The sequence below is a fragment of the Triturus cristatus genome, chromosome 4_2, assembly GCF_964204655.1.
Source record: "Triturus cristatus chromosome 4_2, aTriCri1.1, whole genome shotgun sequence".
Classification (NCBI taxonomy): domain Eukaryota; kingdom Metazoa; phylum Chordata; class Amphibia; order Caudata; family Salamandridae; genus Triturus; species Triturus cristatus.
Window position 1 is genome coordinate 719590021 of NC_140586.1, and position 18988 is coordinate 719609008.

At 43.7% G+C, this 18988-nt stretch overlaps 1 protein-coding gene across 3 annotated transcripts in view; it reads right to left on the minus strand.

The window, feature by feature from the left end:
- Window positions 1-18988, minus strand: part of LOC146834959 (sterol carrier protein 2-like) — a 467321-nt gene that overhangs the window by 297818 nt on the left and 150515 nt on the right. For all 3 annotated transcript variants that reach the window (XM_085602602.1, XM_085602604.1, XM_085602603.1), the window contains 2 exons: window positions 10124-10187; window positions 3600-3686 (listed from right to left, as the gene is read on the minus strand). In XM_085602602.1, coding sequence (XP_085458728.1) covers window positions 3600-3686; window positions 10124-10187 — 151 coding nt within the window. The remainder of the gene's footprint in view (window positions 1-3599; window positions 3687-10123; window positions 10188-18988) is intronic.

Below are 18988 nucleotides of genomic sequence, written 5' to 3' on the forward strand. Positions count from 1 at the left end.
GGAGGAGGACTCGCCATCGCACACTAGAGCTCTCTCCAACTCTTCACCTCCACCACAAATGACTCCCTCTCCACCACTGAACACCTTCACTTCCAGAACCAGACAAGCCCGTGAACCACACTTCGCAGCACCCTCGCTTACAGACCACCCGGGCCTTGCGCATCGTTCGCCACGACCATCGCTGACCTCATAGCGCCCCATGCCATTGCCTCCATGGACTACATACTCTTTGGAGACCTGAAATTCTACCTCCACAACCTCAGCGACCCCAACTTCACCACCCTCCTGGACAATCTCGCCAACATCTGCCTGAAACAGCTCGTCGCCATGCCCACCCACAAGGCAGGACACACCGTCGACCCCATCTTTCTAGGAGGCAATAGCATCCACTTCAGCAACACCACGCAACCCCCCTGGACGGACCACCACTGCATACACTTCAACGTCGACAAACCAACCACACCAAAACCTGCACCGCACCCTCCACGAAGGAGCTGGAGCAAAATCACTAAGAAGCAGCTCAACTCCACCCTCAACCGCGATGCCCCCAGCCTCTCAACCGACGCCAACCTTTCAGTCAAAGAACTCCACAGATGGATCTCCAACTGCGCAGAGGAGCTTGCACCCCTACGCAACTCCAACAGACAACGCCCCAGGAAGGCCACCTGGTTCACCACCGAACTCCAGGAATCCAGACGCACCCACAGACGTCTCGAGAAGAACTGGAGAAACAGCAAAATGCCAGAAGATTGCACCACCTACAAGAACGCCATGACGGAATACCACCAACACATCAGATCCACCAAAAGGACCTTCATCCAAAACAAGATCCTCGCCAACTCCAGCAACTCCAAGGAACTCTTCAGCATCTTCCAGGAATCCCAATTCCAATCCCCCCAGCGAAACCATGGACATCACCGCCTCCCAGGACCTCTGCGACAATCTTGGATCCTACTTCTATCTGAAAATCAAGGACCTCTATGACCACTTCAACGACCAGACACCTGACTCCGAAACCACCTCCCTCTTCAGCAACACCAGCCAGCCTACCATCTCCTCCGGGACCTCAGTCACCACTGAAGACACCACTTCCACCATGAAAGGCATCCACTCAGGAGCCCCCATGGACCCCTGCCTACCACACATCTACCACAGAGCCGCCACTGCCATGGTTCCAGAATATGACGCACCATCAACACCACCTTCAAGACCCGCACCTTTCCCTATGACTGGAAACAGGCAGAAGTCAGACCTGCTGAAGACCCCACGGACCTCAAGAGCTAACGACCCATCTCCCTCCTCCCCTTCGTGGCCAAAGTCACAGAGAAGATCGTCAATGCCCAGCTAACAAGATTAATCGAAGAAAAATCCATCCTCGACCCCTCCTAATGCGGATTCCGCAGCAACCACAGCACCGAGACCGCTCTACTCGCCGCCAGAGACGATATTTGCGCCCTCCTCGACCAAGGATCAGACTGCCACCCTTCCTCTCCGAACCCATGGAAATCAACTGCGGAGTACCCCAAGGATCATCCCTCAGCCCCACGCTCTTCAACATCTTCATGGCCCCCCTCGCTGCCATCATCAGAAGGCACAAACTCAGCATAGTATCCTACGCAGACAACACCCAGCTCATCCTTTTCCTCACCAAGGACCCAGTCACCACCAGACTCAACTTCCAGGAATGAAGGACGTCACATTCTGGATGAGTAGCAACTGCCTGAAGCTCAACTCGGAGAAGACAGAGGTCCTCGTCCTCGGACCCTCCCCCTCCCCCTCAGCATGGGACAACACCTGGTGGCCCACCACCCTCGGCAGCCATCCCACCCCCCACAGACCATGCCCGAAACCTCAGCATCGTACTAGACTCCTTCCTTTCCATGACCCGACAGGTCAACGTCATCGCCTCCAGCTGCTTCAACACCCTTCGCATCCTCCAAAAGACCTTCCAATTAATCCCCCCGAATCAAGGAAGACTGTCACCCACGCACTCATAACCAGCAGACTGGACTACGGAAACGCCCTCTACACCGGGATCAACAAGTCTCTGCTCCACAAACTCCAGACCATACAGAACACTGCAGCCAGACTCGTCCTCGACATTCCTCAACACGAACACATCACCCACCACCTGTGTAAACTCCACTGGCTCCCCATTGAGAAGAGAGTTACTTTCAAGATACTCACCCATGCCTACAAATTCCTCCGCAACACTGAACCCCAATACCTCAATGAGAGAATCTCCTTCCACGTACCCAAGAGAAACCTCTGATCCGCCAACCTCACCGAAACTCCGCTCATTCGCAGAGCAAGAACAGGTGGAAGAGCCTTCTCCTACATCGCGGCCAAGACCTGGAACGAGCTCCTGATCGACATCAGACGCACATCCTCCCTGAACATCTTCAGGAAGAAACTCAAGACCTGGCTCTTCAACTGAACCGAGCTGCTTTACCCATTCCCCCCCCCCCCCCCCTCCGCCCCCTCCAGTGCCTTGGAATCTTCACGGGTGAGTAGTGCACTTACAATTCCCCTGATTGATTGATTGAAATATTCTGTCCCCAAACACGGCACTCCCATCAATTATACTATTGGAGCAAGCCCGACATCACTCTACTACCTCTTCTCGACCACATAACCATCCCGTCCACCCCACCACTTGAAAATCACATCACTGCGTGCAATTACCATCCATCTCCACCACCATGCCCATTACCACAAGAAATCATCCACAATAGCACCACCTACTGCCACACAATGTATCACTGCTCTACTGCCCAACACCAGCAGACTTCCTCCCACAGTGCTACACTAAAACCCCCACCGGAGTGCAACCACTCCCCTGACACCATTGCTGCTCCAGTGCCATCCATATGCCACTAAACTAACATTAGTGCATTAACTTCCTCAAGCCCTGCCCTTCAGCTATCTTCTTGCATGCACTATCAGGCTCTGCACTGCTCTTCTCCCCCAAAACATTGTATTGCCATCCCACATCACCATTCAATCTTTCTTCCTATGAGTGTATATAAAACAGCTTAATTCTTAACGCACACAATAAAGGTGCCAGACCTATTGGCGTCCTCGCAGCTGGTTTATTAAAAGATTTATACTTTATGAAATGTTCAGCAGATAGGAAGTTGATAAACAGTTGATAAACATGTATGCATAGTTTGTGCCGAAAGGCAACTAGGGTTGGAAGAATCTTTCTGATATAGGCCCAAAGTTATAGTATTAATTCCCTCTGAAATTCTGGGCAGACATTGAAACACTGATGGTTGTACTATGGTTTAAAGCTATTTTAAACTTTCAAATAGAAGAGCTTCATGCATAAAGAGACTACTACACATCTATGTTGGCAACCCACAAATCTAAAACAATCACAGTAATATGCACACATATTATTTAAAACCATTTTGCCATCTCACTTTTAACTACTTCAAACAAATGCAAAAAATAAAGAATCAGCACCAGAGAATACATTTCGATTAAGCATCACAAATAAGACTTGTTCTGTTGTGCTTCTTGCTGGTACATTCAGAATATGAATACTTCCTCTTGACACAAAAGTAACTAGGATTTGTAGATCCAATGTTTCTTACCAGCACTGTAACGTGGTCAGGTACTCAAATATTTTTCGTGAATTCAGTACTTGTTCCATACTGTATTCATCTTGGAACTGGGAATAGCTGCAAAAAAATATCAATTGTAATAGTAAGCAGTGCAAAAATATAAACTAGAGGGGAGTATAAGACCTATCAATGTATGAGCATGCAGGTGAAGCAGATGAGCATTACCACCACAGTAAATTAATTTATGTAGGATGTAGTGCATGGCATTTATCAGGATAAGTTGGGAATGGATGTTATTTTTTGCACACTAATGGTTCCACTAATCATGAGTGAAAAATGAAAAATATTAGTATAGAACATTAATGCCAACAGGGTGAATGAAGAAGAATTAATGAGCCGCACTGCTGAACAGTGGTAAATAGGGATTTGTGGCTACAGTGTACCTTTACACTGACCCCCCTATCTTTGTAGAGCACCAGGTATAACCCTGTGTGTATCCCTTCATGGCACTCTATATTGTACCAGCTGTGTCTAGAGTTGGTTCAACTGAATTTGTGACAATGGGGATGTACCTCACATGTGTGCAGCTAACGCTAACCTCCATAAACACTTATTTGAGCTGGACTGGGTATTTTCCAACTTATGTATGATACATTTCAATTAATCTTTACTATTCAAGCTTGGCTGCAGTTTATAGTAACTAAACAGTTATATAAATAAGCATTAAAACTACCATTTAAAATATAAACACAGAACAAACCTTCAAAGTTGCAGTACACACACTGAATAGCAATTTAGCTTGTAGGCTCTCGGAATTGTGGACAGTGTGACCCATTCCTATTTAATGCTCGGCCTGTCCTATAAAGGAAGGCTTATTGACATGATGCTTCGAAGCGGGATTCTCCCCTTCCTAGAGATTATGGGTTGGAAATCCAAAGATTAAGATTTCAAAATGGCACAAGGATAACCTTTTTCAAAAATTAAATGGTCGATTTTGCTATATGAGCTCAGACCCTTAAACGGGCCATCAATTACACTCCTTTAAGAACTGCAAGATGGCATTTGGGGTTAGAGAGACAGAGTACTTTTGTAATTTCCAGCTAGGTCAATAGGTCTTGCACCTGATTTGATTTGATTGGTATATCTGTAGAGTGCAACGAATGCCCGAGTGTGTCTTGATGCTAGAGTCGGTAGATCTGAGCGGTGCTGGTGGGGTATACAGGCTGGATCAGTTGTTAAAGAGCCAGGTTTTTAGCACCTTTCTAAAGGACAAAAGGGATGAGCTGCTCTTTATGGAGATTTGAAGTAGGTTCCAGGTCTTAACAGTCCCTAACAGGAAGCTTATTCCACCCCAATGGGCCTTCTTAAACGTAGGTGTCTGCAGAAGGTTCATATTGGCAGATCTTAGGCTTCTGGCTGGCGCATACCATTTCAGGCACGTCCTCAAAAATGGTGGCCCTGTGCCATGTAGAGCTTTAAAGGCCAGGCATTGGGATTTAAACGTAATCCTTTTTTCCACCGGGAGCCAGCGGAGGGCTCTTAGACCGTGGGACGCAGACTTGAACCTCGGAATATCTGGGACTAGTCTGGCTGCAGCGTTCTGAGGATGCTGGGATTGGATCTCCATGTATAGGGCATTCCCATAATCCAATATGGAAAGGGCCAACGCTGTAACCAGAGTTTTGAGTGCATCGGGAGAGATGAATGTATGTATTTTTCTGATCACTTTTAGAATGAACCAGATGATAGAGGAGAGCCTATTGATTCGACTGTTGAATGTTAGTTTATAATCAAAGATGATTCCAAGATTTTTGACGTTGGGCACCGGGGTTGGGCAATCACCCAGATTGGCATGCCACCATCTGGGACAGAAAGTTGAGTCAGAGCCCAACAGCAAGACTTCAGTCTTTCCACCGTTCAATTTGAGGCAGTTCGGCTGCATCCATTGGGTGACCTGGGACATACAGCCATTGAAACGGTCGGCGGTCTCCTCCACGTTGCTTGAGACTGACACCACCAGCTGGGTGTCGTCTGCATAGGAGACAGCTGAAAAACCCAAAATGCCTTATGATCGAGGCCAAAGGAGCCACATATACATTAAATAATGTGGGGCTCAGAGAAGAGCCCTGAGGCGCCCCACAAGGCAGTTTGAGAAATTTGGATGAGAAGGCTCCCAGTTCGATGGAGAAGGTTCTATCGGCTAGGTAGGATAATAAGAGTGAGAGGGCGGTGTCTCGGATCCCCAGCTTCCCTAGCCTACTAGCTAGTATTTCGTGGTTGACTGTAATCTAGGCGGCCTTACCCCCTGCTTACCCCCTGAATCTAGTATTTCCCTAAGTTCCTCAGCCGGCATGACCAAAGCTGTCTTCGTTCCATGTCCTTCCAGAAACCCGTATTGTGAGTGATCCAGGAGGTTCCTGGAAGAAATATATGCAGTAAGCTGTGCATTAAGTAGTTTCTCAAGTTCTTTTGCCGGAAATGGAATTCTGGAGATAGGACGATAGCTGCTGGGGTCCTTAGGGTCAGGTTCGGTTTCTTTAAAAGAGGAAGAAGTGAGGCTATCTTCCAAGGATCTGGGAAGAAGCCTGACTGAATTACCTTATTGAACACCACACTTAGGAGTTCACTTAATATTTCAGGAAACAGATGTAGTACTTTAGGAGGGTAGGGGTCTGTTGGGGCTCCTAATTTGGATGTTTTCACCACCTGAATGATTTGTTCTAGTGTGGGGGGAGAGATGTGAAAGCTGAAATGGCGTTAGTGGGATCTGAGGCTGTCGGAGCTAACACTATCCCTGAAGGAGTTATACACCGTCTCAACTTTATCTATGAACGACTGACCCAGTAAATTGCAGAATTCTGAACTGCCTTCCATCCAAGCCATTACTGGTAGTTTAGCTAATATTTTAACTGTTGAGCAAAGCTCCCTGCAAGAGTTCCTTGCCTCACGAATCTTTGCCGTGAAGTATTTACTTTTTTCCTCTACAATCATTTTCTTGTAAGCTGCCAGTGCTTGTGCATACTTTGTTTTTTCATCCAAATCATAGTTTACTTTCTTTCTGACCTTCTACACGCTTGTTTTTTCACTCTAAGTTGATCCGTAAACAACAGTTCAGAAGGACTTTTCCGCCGGGAGAGGCAGCTCTTTGTGGGGGCTAGGATGTCTAACGCTGTTTTGATCCATGAGGATAGCCGATGGACAGAAGCATTGATGTCTATCAAAAGGTCTGGTTTAGTGCTTAATAATAAAGCTTGTAGGGTAGAAGGGTTAATGTTGGCCCAGTGTCGGCGGGTGACAGAGGCAGGTGCGTTTATGAATATCGGAGAGTGCTGATCTGCACTAAGGGAAAATATTATAACTTTATGATCTGCCCAGGGGACAGGAATTACTTCGGATAGTTTAAGTGAAAGATTTCAAGTGAAGATCCCATCTAGGGTGTGTCCAGCAGCATGGGTGTCTTACATGACAATCTGTGTTAATGAAAAACAAGCCATTCAATCGACTACTAAGGCTGTATCATGATCTGCTAGCTTTTCTAGGTGATAGTTAAAGTCTCCTTGGCTCGTGAAATCAGATGCCTCTACACTGGATTCAAGGGAGGGGCTAATAACATAAAAAAAGAGGTCTGTGCTCTTTGGGGCCTGTATAAGAGAAGGCCTTTTAGTGTGTAATTAATACTAAGTGCGATTTGGAATGTTAAAGTTTATCAGTCTTGGGAGCTTCCAGCGGAGGATCCAGTCACATGCATGTCTTCTCTAAGGATGATAGCTAATCCTCCCCCCGTTTGTTAGCTCTATCTGCTCTGATAATGGTGTATCCTGCTGGTCGTGATAATGCAAGATCAGGGTCTGACGACTCATCTGCTCAAGTTTCTGTAATGAATGCCAAGTCAAGCTTGTGTGCGCCTATCAATTCCACAACCTCTGTGTTTTGTTTCGGCAATGACATTGTGTTGATCAACATAGCCTGAAAGACTTTGGTTGATTTTTTGTGAGATGGATTTTGTTGTGGTGTTAGAGCCTTAACGTTAGTGAAACTGAACTGTAGTTTACAGTGCTGGCACTGCTTAGGACCATTCTGAAGATCTAGCCGATGGCAACAAGTCTTAATATAGTTTGTATTCAGCCTGAATATTTCCTCTCTGGTTTAAATTATACTCTTTGCTTTGTGGGGAAAACGAGCAGGAGTTATGACTATAGGCACAGTCCAGGGCTGGACAGGCGCAGACGGGCTTGCTTTTGGCGCACCGGCGGTGCGCCCACTGCGTGCGTCTGCTCTAGCATCAGGTTTTGTAGAGTGTGCGGCGGGAAAGACTGGCCCGCTCACTGCCCGGAAGTGTCTGATCGCCCGGAAGTGAGAGAAGGTCAGGAGCCTAGGGAAATGCCCTCCGCTCAAACAGCACTTGCCGTGTTGGACCGGGGCGGTAAACGAGGAATCGGGGAAACAAGGCTGCCAATTACCAGGACGGGAGAACCTGGCCAAGTCCCAGGTAACAGCTAGGTGAGAGACCACACGAGCCCCTAATAGCGATGGTTTTGTATCATCAAAAGGCTAAGCAATATGCAGTGCGGTGTATCGTGAACATACTTTAAAACACAAGATATTTGAAACACATGTTAAAACAATCTAAAAGCTGCCAACTATACAATAATAATTAAAATAGCATGCAGGAACAGCAACCGCAGCAGTTCTTACCGCTTCTGGACATCAAACTAGCAGCACTTATGCACACAACCTGTGGTCTCAAACAATCACAAATTAATAACAAGCAGCAAGAAAGGTGACAAATAGAAATAAATGACACATTTGAATGAGATCCTGGTCAGGTACAAAAATTGTTTGTATCTGGAGAATATAACCACTAGTTCTCCACCACTAGCAGCAACTGCAAGGACTAAGAATGCGAGGGCCTGGCAGATTAGTCCGTGACAAACAAGCTGGATATACGGTCTGCCTTATACCACTGTGTTCTATCCTCCGGTGCTAGCAAGAATGTACATGGGATATCGGCCATGTTTAAAATGGAGTACCCATCTGTCAAACTCTAATTCAGGCAATTAGTGTTTGAAAAAGGAATCCAGAAGAGCACAATGGAACTGCATGACATTATACAAAAGAGGAACTCTATATAAGTTCTAAGTAGTATTAGTGTAAAAATCAAGTAGATAATAAAGTGAACAGGATGTTTTACTAGGATAATTATATACAAGAAAGTTGCCTTTTTAGATCCCAGCCCACAAGCTGACAAAGGATTTCAAGGCATCTTGCTTGGTCTCATAACCCCTTGGGTGAACAGGTTTGACCCTTGCTCTCATGGAGTGAAGTTTTTAGAATGTTACACCTCTCACACAGCGTCTCTCTGAAAGGAAATGAGTTGAGCAGAGGCATAATGTCCTTGATGAAGAGAGGGATGAATAATTCCAGCCACAGCGCTAGGTTGTTAGCTCAGTGTTCGAAATTAGGAGTTAGGAGTATACTGTACCCATAAATACCAGGTATGAAAGTCCAGACCACCACAATCATACGTTCAGTTTGAATCACCAAATGTCTAATAGGTGATAATTATCGCACCTAATAAACAAGATTTTATTAGTTGCTATAGTTATCGCCAAAGCTTCCTAGAGTTTCTGAAAATCAGAAAAGGTAGGAGCGGACAGCCTGATGATCATCATTGAATCATTTGAAAGTAAAGAGGTTGTAACTGAGTCTTCAAGCAGCAGGAGTGGGAACAGAATCTTTCGGCTGCCACTAAAAGGGCAGTGGCCTCCACAGGATGTAGGCGTGATCATAATGTCCTCATTGAGTGACCACGAATGCAAAAATCATGCCCGAGAGTGGAGGCCACAAAGTAAGTCCCTTCATACAAAGTAAACACAATTGTGAGATTTCTTACCCTCAATTTGGAATCGTTTAAAAGCAAAGACGGCTGGTGTTGCACATCCAGGAAACAGTTACTGAGGGTCCACCAGGATGTGGAAGTGCACTTATTCACCAGCATGGAAGCAGTTCCAAATTTTGTGGGATTGGGCAGAGACGGCCTGGAGCATTAGTATAGTACCTGATGTTTGCACATGTGTGTGTCCATATGATTGAATGCGGGGTTACGTACTAAGTTTAGAGGTAGCTTGTTGAGTGGCAGTGAATGATGTGATAATACTTATAGCTGTTGCTCCCTCTTGTTCCCTATCAAATACTCAGCCATGCTCCCATGCGCCATAGGGTCAGAGGATGCAGTGCCAGCAATTTTGGGAGGAATTCATGTACTTTGTATATTTTATAGATCTAAGGAGTGATCGGTCAATAAACAAAGCGAGTAATAGTGACAGGAGCTGCACTTTGTGAGCTTAGTATAGTGAAGATAGCTATAATTTAAAATATTTAACATTGTTGTAACTTGAAACATTCGAATTAAAATATTAAAAGTTGAGGATTTTCCTGGTCAGAAAACCAGATTTAACAGCACTCAAAACCCAGGCTTCTCAGACATATTGAGGTTTGCAGGCAAACTCTAAAGACAATCAGTCGATATCATATTAAATGGTGCTGGTACTCACGGATTGTTAGTGGAATGCTTGTGATTCTTCCATGCAATTTTGGCAAAATGTTCTAGCTTTGTACCTAAAGTTGATGTAAAGAAAAGAACCAGTGAACAATGTAGCAGACTAAATACACATACACTCTGACAGTTTCTAACATTACTGTTTAAGTGCACATTCAACTACCATATACAAAATTACAATTTCTACAGATTCAAATGGCATTCAATATTTACACAGTCAAAACACACCCAATTTATCACAAATAAATAACATATCAAATTCCACTTACAAATTTCTAAAGCACATATACTAAAATCAGGTTTTAAAATGTGTTAAGTGAAGACAATCATCAGCACCACACCTATGCCACCTCATTCATTCACTCCTACAATTATGAACAACTGCAGACTGAATTAACCCACAACCAAACAAGTCATTTATCTGACACGGCTAAACAAATACCAAGATGTGATTACAGAAAGAACCATTACTCATCTTCTTTCTACTTAATGTCCATTAAATATTCGATGCAACTAAGTCTATCACAGACCACTTTGGTTCCCATTCCCCCATGACACGTTTTCCTCACATAGCTCCCAGAAGCCTAAGAGGCAGAGAAGCTGCCCCATTATCAAACATCCCTCCCTCAACATTTTAGCACCACTGCATTACAACTACTGCCCCCATAAAACATTCATGTCATCACCATCTACTGCCCTCCAGGAGCTACTGGCTCCTTCTTTGAAGACCTGGAAACCATTATAGAATTATTTTCTCCAAACTACCCCCTGATCGTTTTGGGGAATTTCAATCTGGACTTAAGCAATAATCTTTCTTTGGTCATACCTCTCAGACACCTCACCACTGAACAAACAACCAGTACCTACTCACAAACACGATAAACCTCTTTACTTAATTCCCAAGTCCAAAACCAGAGCGTACATAACTCTCACCATTTTCCACTTCTTTCTCTGACCATGCAATCATTTAATTTCAGTCCTTTTTAGGTCTCGGCTGGCGTAGGCTGCGCGCATGCGCAGTCTCGCTGGCGAGACTTAATGATATGGGGATTTTTACTAAAGGGCATTAAGCCCCGCCCCTCTTTTCCATTGGCTGGCGTCACCGTTTATGCTAAACGGTGGCCAGCCATTGGAATAGAGTTGTTGATGACATATTTGCTCTGCTTTCTGAGCCGTCCCATTTGGATGGGCTCGCCTGCCTTCCTTCTGCTGCAAAAGGTTTCTTATCTTTATGGGGCCAAACACATGGCCCCATAAAGACAAGAAACCTTTTAGCAGGCGAGGCTGTCCAAGTGGGACGGCAGAAAAAGGCGACGAAAACGTCATGGCGAGCGCTTGTTTGCCATGGTGGGTAAGGAAATAATGCGGAGATGTAGGCACGCAGGGTGTAAAGAGAGAGATCTTCCGTAGAACGTCGTAGTGGGTGGAGTTGTTACCCGCTGTGTATAATTCATTCACCCCAGACTTTCTTGTCCTCGACTACTGTTATCTATTCTGGAGGGGGCGGGGGGGGCTGTTGTTGAGTTTTGATGGCATGCTTGGAATTTGGGGAGTATTCTGATGCGTTCCGGGAATGAAGCGCCTGGTGACGCACACATCCATTGTGTGAGGTGTGCGCTGTAAACACTCTCCGTTGCTTCTTTGAGGGCCGGAGCTCTGAGTTCAGCTCCAAGGAGTCTGTTGGAGCATCACCAGGGCGGGTACCTGGGGGGGTGGGGGCTGCTAGTAATTAGCAGACAATCTCTGAAAGTGCACACAATAAACAAGCGTCCTGCGAGATTAGGTGCACGCACGCACGCACACACACAAACGTTCTTTAACACTGTTTATCTAAATCCCCTGCCCAGCAGGACAACCCCAAAGTAATAAGTGAATTAAAGTGGGCGGCGTTACACCCCCCTCACACATCCTTGGGCTCTGGGAGCAGAGGCCTGATTGCACCAGTTAGGCATTTCCCCATCACCCCCCACCCTCCCCACTGGGCGGAATCTGTGCCCCTCTGGGAGGCCCGAAGGGGGTCCTGGAAGCTTTGAGATACACAGCAAGGGGCTTGGAGCAAACAGGCTTTGTGGGCAGACACTCCTCCCAGGCACCCATATGTATGTGCCCCACGGCACTGGATTGCAGGGGCGACCGGGCATTGTGTGTGTGTGGGGGGGAGGGGGGATTTTGTGTGAATGCCATCTATTGTTTTATTTTAGTTTTTCTATCTCGTGGTCTTATGGCTCAAGTACTTACTGTAACAATTTAGCGTTACTCATTTCAGCCTCTCTTCTTGTACATATGCACACTATGTTAAAAACCAAAAGTCTCTAAGCGGAATGAGGTCCAGAGATGTTAAAATGTTTATTTAATCCATTATGGTGTCCGTGCTGTCCTTTGCTCCCCTACCAGGTGTTATTGTTATAATTGCCCTCTCTCCCTCTCCTCCCCTCTCTAGCCCGTCTCCTTCTTGCCCCGGGGCCCCTTCCACCTGTCCCAAGAGGCTCCTCCCTCCCTGCAGTCCAGGCCTCAGACACCTCCCTCCCTCTCAGCCCCATCTCTCTGCCCCGTTCAAACACTTTCGGCTTCTCTGCCCCAGGGTCCCCCCTTCACTCTTTCTGAAGCAGCTGTTCTCTCCCTCCATCAGTCCTGCCCTCAGACGGCCACTTCTCCCCCAACAGCCGGCGACTTTCCCCAGACCCCCTTCTCGTGTTACTCGGAACCTCTCCTTCCAGACCCCTCTTCCCCTCCCGCCTTCGACTGCCCTCTCACCTCTTGCCCCTGACTCACACCCGTGCACCCTCTGCCCACTCTGTGACGCCCTCTTTTATTTTCTTCTCTACTCTTTTTTGACCACTCTCCCCATCCGTTTTTAACCCTAACCCCAATCTTCTTTGACATCTCTCTTCACTCTCCTGTTTCCTTCTTTCCCAATCTCTCACACCTTTCTCTTTCTCTCCCTCTTAAAGTTTAACTAGCCTCCACTCTCCTCCCGCCTCCCCCCTCCCCTCCCCTCTTCTCTTCCTATCCCATCCCCGCCCAATTCCCTCTTGCCCTGTCCTCTCCATCCCTCCCCCACTCCCCTCCAACCTCTCCTCTCTAACTTTATCTCTTCCCTATACTTCCACCCCTCTTTCTCCACACCCTCCGTGTTTGTCCGTCCTATCATCTTCCACTTTAGACTACTTCCTATCTCTGGAGCAATTATTTTTACCCCCTTAACAGCTGGCTGTCTAGATTAGTATGCCAGATGCATTCTGGATGTTGTAGTCAGAGCAGCAAGCCTATCCTCACACCGAGGGTCAAGGAAGGGCTCCCAGAGCTCTTAAGCAATACTGACGAAGAAAGATGGCATGTTAACGGCCCAGAGGCAGAGCATCTGAACAGAGAGCGCTCTAAAATAACAAGCATTGAACATGCAATAGGTCTCGCTTTTGATTAACTTAAAGCCATTTGCTTTGCTATACAATACCATTAGCAAAGCAAATGGCTTTAACTTAATCAAAGGCGCGACCTATTGCATTTTCAATGCTTGTTTATTCGGTTTTCAATAAAGTAAAACTATAAAAGACCACAAAACAATTAAATCAATACATCATGTCAAAGCCAGAGGTTTCCTCAGACTAACAGCGGCAAATAAAAAACAAGCAACATGGAAGCACATGTGAGCATCAGATAACATCTGTAAGTATAACGATGCCGGTCTAACCTGTTTAAAATCCCGCCCAGTCAACAGACTATATAATAAAGTCAACCTTAATTGATTATAAAATGTGCAGAGCATAATAAAGTGCAAAGTGTCCTGTTTGGAGACTGAATCACATTTATAGGAACATGGTTCAGGTATTTTGTGCAGCCTTCAGGAACGATTAAAAATAATGAAACAGATTAAACCTAAAGCTGGTTAATAAAAACCAGTGATGATTTGACATATTTAACAATATTTGAGGCTCAATCGATGGTGTAGTTCTAATAAGCATATATGCTCTAACATTCACTTTTACTAGTGCATGCAAGTCTCTTTCATCCTTTTTCCAGCACAAAAAAGCCATTTTAGTCCTGGCTATGTCCACCTTAGCAATAGACTAAGGATTTTTTTAAAACAAGATTCAACTTAGCTTAGCGAAGGTTTTCTTGAGGCATGATCAAGGCTCTACAATCATTAATAATAAGATGGTTGAGACCACTTTCAGATCTTGACCAGACTGAGTGTCATAAAAAGAGTGGTCACAACCACAGGATATCAGATAGATACCCTAGCTCAGTTTCCTTCTGGGTGATAAAAGAAGTTGTGCCCTGAGGGAGCAATAGCATGTGGATCAAAAAAGTTACTTTCAGCTACTTGAAATGTTGAGAAATATGCGTATTCCTAGATGGCGCTACCATAAGCTGCAACAAAAATGCATTTGCCCTTATCAATCTTTCGCATAGCTTCTAAGGGTCTTTCAGACATTAACAAAGGCAACGAAGTAAGGGCAGCACCAAACATCACTCCCAGGTATGGAAAATAATCACCCTGTCCAGACTATCATTCACTTATATACCACCATCCCTTCTAATCATTTGCAGACAAAAAACACACCTATTACCAAATGTAAAAATCTCCCTAATCATGTTTCATTATTAAACCAAATTCATAAGGGCAATGAACTCCTGCTCCACCAACCTCTTTTTTTATCATTTTATTGACCCACTGCAAAGAGTATTCAACTCTACATGTACCTTCACCCGAGTTACTCCCCATCCACAGCCCTGTATTACCATCAAGATTCCCACTACAGAAACAAAAAAATGCAGGCTCAGTCACAGAACATTTGTATTATTACAAATATGCTCTCAACAACCTCAAAGTGGCACTGAACACAGCCATATCGAATTACTTTCTTGATTTAATATTCTCTCTCTGTTATAACATCAATACCTTCCCTACACAATTTACCTCCAGCACTTCCTACCTTGCACTCCTTTATTAACCAATGTTACAAAACTATCTACACTCAGCCCACTTCTGCCACCAAATTGATTTCCATACTAAAATCCGCCAATCCCTTACAGGCACCAATTGACTCTTTCAGTTATTTTTGTCTCTCAGATCTTGAGTTCGGCCATATTTAACCACTCTTCAACTACTGTCTCAGCGCTGGTTTCAATCCTTTATGTTTTAAGTCAGCTGGGCCACACTTTTACTAATCAACCCCATCAATCTATCATCTGGTATTCTAACCTCCCTTCTTTTCCGAAGTATTGAAAAGTCTTGTCTTTAACCCTCTGATCTCACTCTTCATCTCCAAAAACCTATTTATCCTAAAATCGGGATTCAAAGCCCTTCATTCTACAGAAATCAGCCTCTTTTATGTGGCTACTGTCTTAACCTCGGCCCACATTAACAACCTATTGTCTATCCTTGGGCTCCCAGTCTGCTCACGTGCTGATCACTTCACCCTCATGTCAATCTCATCTACTATAGGCACCACTGACAAAGAACTCAGTTGATTCTCCTCCTACTTCTCTTACAGAACCTTCTCTGTTTTATACAGGTCATAACTCTCCAACTCTCCCTTCAAACTCCTTATTAGTCTGTGGTTCTTGCAGTTGTATCCCTTTCCATCTGCTTTTCTCTACCTCTCCAGGTAGCATTATCATTTCCTTTGGTGACTTACATCAACTTATTACTTTCTTTGGTATCTCAGATCATCACCAGATCTTCTTCTCCAACTCTTGCCCCAGCTTTACAAATATTACTCAAAGGTTTACAGACACTTATAAACGTATAGCCTAACATTTTCCTATGCCAAATTCCAGAAATTACGTATTGACCTTCTAAAACAGAACCCACATCTCTAACACAATGCATAACATTTCCACCTGCCACTTATCTCAACAACATCAAGAATCATTGGTGTAATTTTCACTCATACTGTGAACATGCCATTCTTGATTACATCCTGAGTTTCTGCTGCTAAATGCCAACTGTTGAACACCTACAAATTCCACCCTAACATCCTTAAATACTGTCATATCTTTGATCTTTGCAATAGTATTCAGCAAGCAGGACTACTGCAACACGTTATTAGAAGATCTCCACAGCATTAATTGTCCTAATTGGATCAGGTAATAAAATGTGCTACCATTACACTTTGTAATCTACCTAGATGTACCACTATCTAACAATGCAGCCACAAGGTGGCTGATTATCTGCCTAAAATTGTGTCCTTTATAAACTGTCACATTCAAGTATTCAGAACCTTGAATACAGAATATCTTAACTAGCTGAAAATCTTGTTAGTATCCATACACCCACCTCCTTTCTTAGCCTTTACTCAGATAACCAAAATCTTCGAACTAGACCCAAACTTCTCCGTGTGACTTCTACATTTTGATATTACAGTTGACTTGGACCACATCACTGGAACTCACTTTCCTATGACCTGAGCTCCATTTACTCTCTATTGTTAAAGTTGTGCAAAAAATTGAGCTACTCAAACAAAAAAGAACTATTAAGTAATCTTTATCACAACATATCATTCTCAAGAAGGTGTCTATGTAAATCTACATATCGTAAGATATATTACTTCATGTAATGTCTCATAATGTACATTATCTTGCATCATCACTTAGCTTTGGCTACTAGCCACACTATCCTGTTCATGTTATCCACCAAACAGTTCAGCTTTGTGCTATAGCCAATGAAACCTGTTGCAACGTACAATATTTCCTTTCTAAATACTCTTGGTATCCTTCAATAAAAAAAAGAAAAATAATAAGATAACGCTTTAGATCAAGATAAAAAAAAACATTGTGTAAATGGTTTTTCCGCCAATCAAACATTTAAAAGATCTTAAATAATTTCAGTTTGACAATTTGGCGATTTTAGAAGACCTCCTCATATCTTTGGTATTAACTGTAAACACAAATATCTTTTTATTTGCATGAATATATGCTCAAGAGGCCTAGACGGACAAGGTGTGTGCTCTGAATTTATCAGCTATTGATCTCTAAAAGCAGGATGAAATACTATACAAACACTTAGGTTTTTGAACTCTATTCTATAAAGTAACTTTCCTACAATCTTGGAAAGTAACCGATAATTAAGAGCCAAAACACTTTAATATATCTAACTCGGGTAATTACCAACTGATTTTCCTCCATTATTGCACAGTTAAGCTTGTTAGTAAGATTTTGCTCACCATTATTGAGCAATGGCTGCAAGAATATAAAGTTGATATTTCCATGACAGAGTTCTGAAGGGGAAAGGGAGCTAGAGTGCAAACCCTGTTCCTATTGTTGACTCTACGTTGCACGGAAATACCACATATGTTGTTGCATTTTTCGAAAGTTGTTACTTTTTTTAAATGAGGTATTGAGTTGGTTCTTGGTTTAAAGCTGGATAATTCCAGGTGCTCCTTTAATTACATTACTTTATGACTAAATGCAAGTTTACTGATGGTCTGATCTTGTGGCTAATAAGTGCCCCAAGGATGGTTAAGAGGAAAAGGCTGAGAGTGAGGACATCAGATGTAATGCCCATTGTTGAACGTTGGATCCTAGAAACATCTCTGCTTTCAAATTAGAGAAACTGTATTTTAAGAGACTTGATACAGAAAAGGAAAATGAAGGGATCTAGTATAATGTTTTATATATATGATAAGAGTTTACAAATGTAATTTCTCTTTGTCTCTTGCTCTGTTTTATGTTGCAATGTTTATGTGGGCTGCAACAATACCTTTTGTTATATGTTATCACAGGCTTAGAAACACATTAGTACACCAAGGTGTTTTTCTTTTTAAAGATTCTAGATTTTTCTTTGAATTTCTTCATTATGATGTTCTTCAATGTTTCTTATGGTCCATGAAGAGCTGGTATTTTTCCCTCTAATTGTACTTCATACATAAAGTATTTTTGTGTACCTAACTTGCTTCTTCACTTAATACATTATTATTAAAAAAGTAGAGGAATTGGAACAATTGACACTACATGTTATTATAACTAAATAGGTAGAACTACAAGCAATCTATTTTTGCATAACCTATTGATTTGAAACAGGCCAAATCGGATATCTGTAAAAGCGGATATTATGGATTAGTCCATGAATAATATTAAGAGAACTGTATAACTATACTATTTTTAGGGTGAGATTTGACACAAATGTAAATGTGACTATACTTTTCCTTTATAACTCTGTTTTTGAATTATCTGAATAAACATCAATCAAAAACTGGTGGAAATGTGTGTTCAGATATGATATAACCAGAAACTGAATTGTGACTCCAATCCCACCAACTCCTCTTATGAGTAAACTCACGGCCTATGACCAGTCTCCAGATTTGCAATGGAAACCCAGAGCTTAGGTGAAAAAGGAATCTGGACGAGAGAGACACACACGTTAGTAGTCGGAGAAGGAGAAGTATGGCTGCGGCTTTCTGTATGGCCTGAAGGGTCTGAAGGGAGTGTGCGGCGTTTCCAACGTAGAGGTCGTGGCCATCGTCCAGTTGGCTGGTGATGAGGTCCTGTGTCATGGTGCGTCTCGTGTGTAGGGGTAGCCACCTAAGATATTATGTAGCATGCACAGAGTGAGGAAGCATGCAGATGAGAAGGCGTTGATCTGTGATTTCATGGTGAGCTTGACAATGATGATTGTGAGGTTTCTGGCATGGTCAGAGGGAGTGGGTGTGGGTCCTAGGTCTGATGGCCACCAGGAATCGTTCCATGTGTTGCTATGAGCACTGAGACACTTCATTAATATATATGAGAATCTTATTTTTCTGAATATAAGAAGCACCATTTGTATACAATGTTGTTGAAAGAAGTCTGGTGTGTGCAAATTAACGATTGCATACAATGTATTAAAGACAGCCGATTTGGTGCGAGGATTATAATT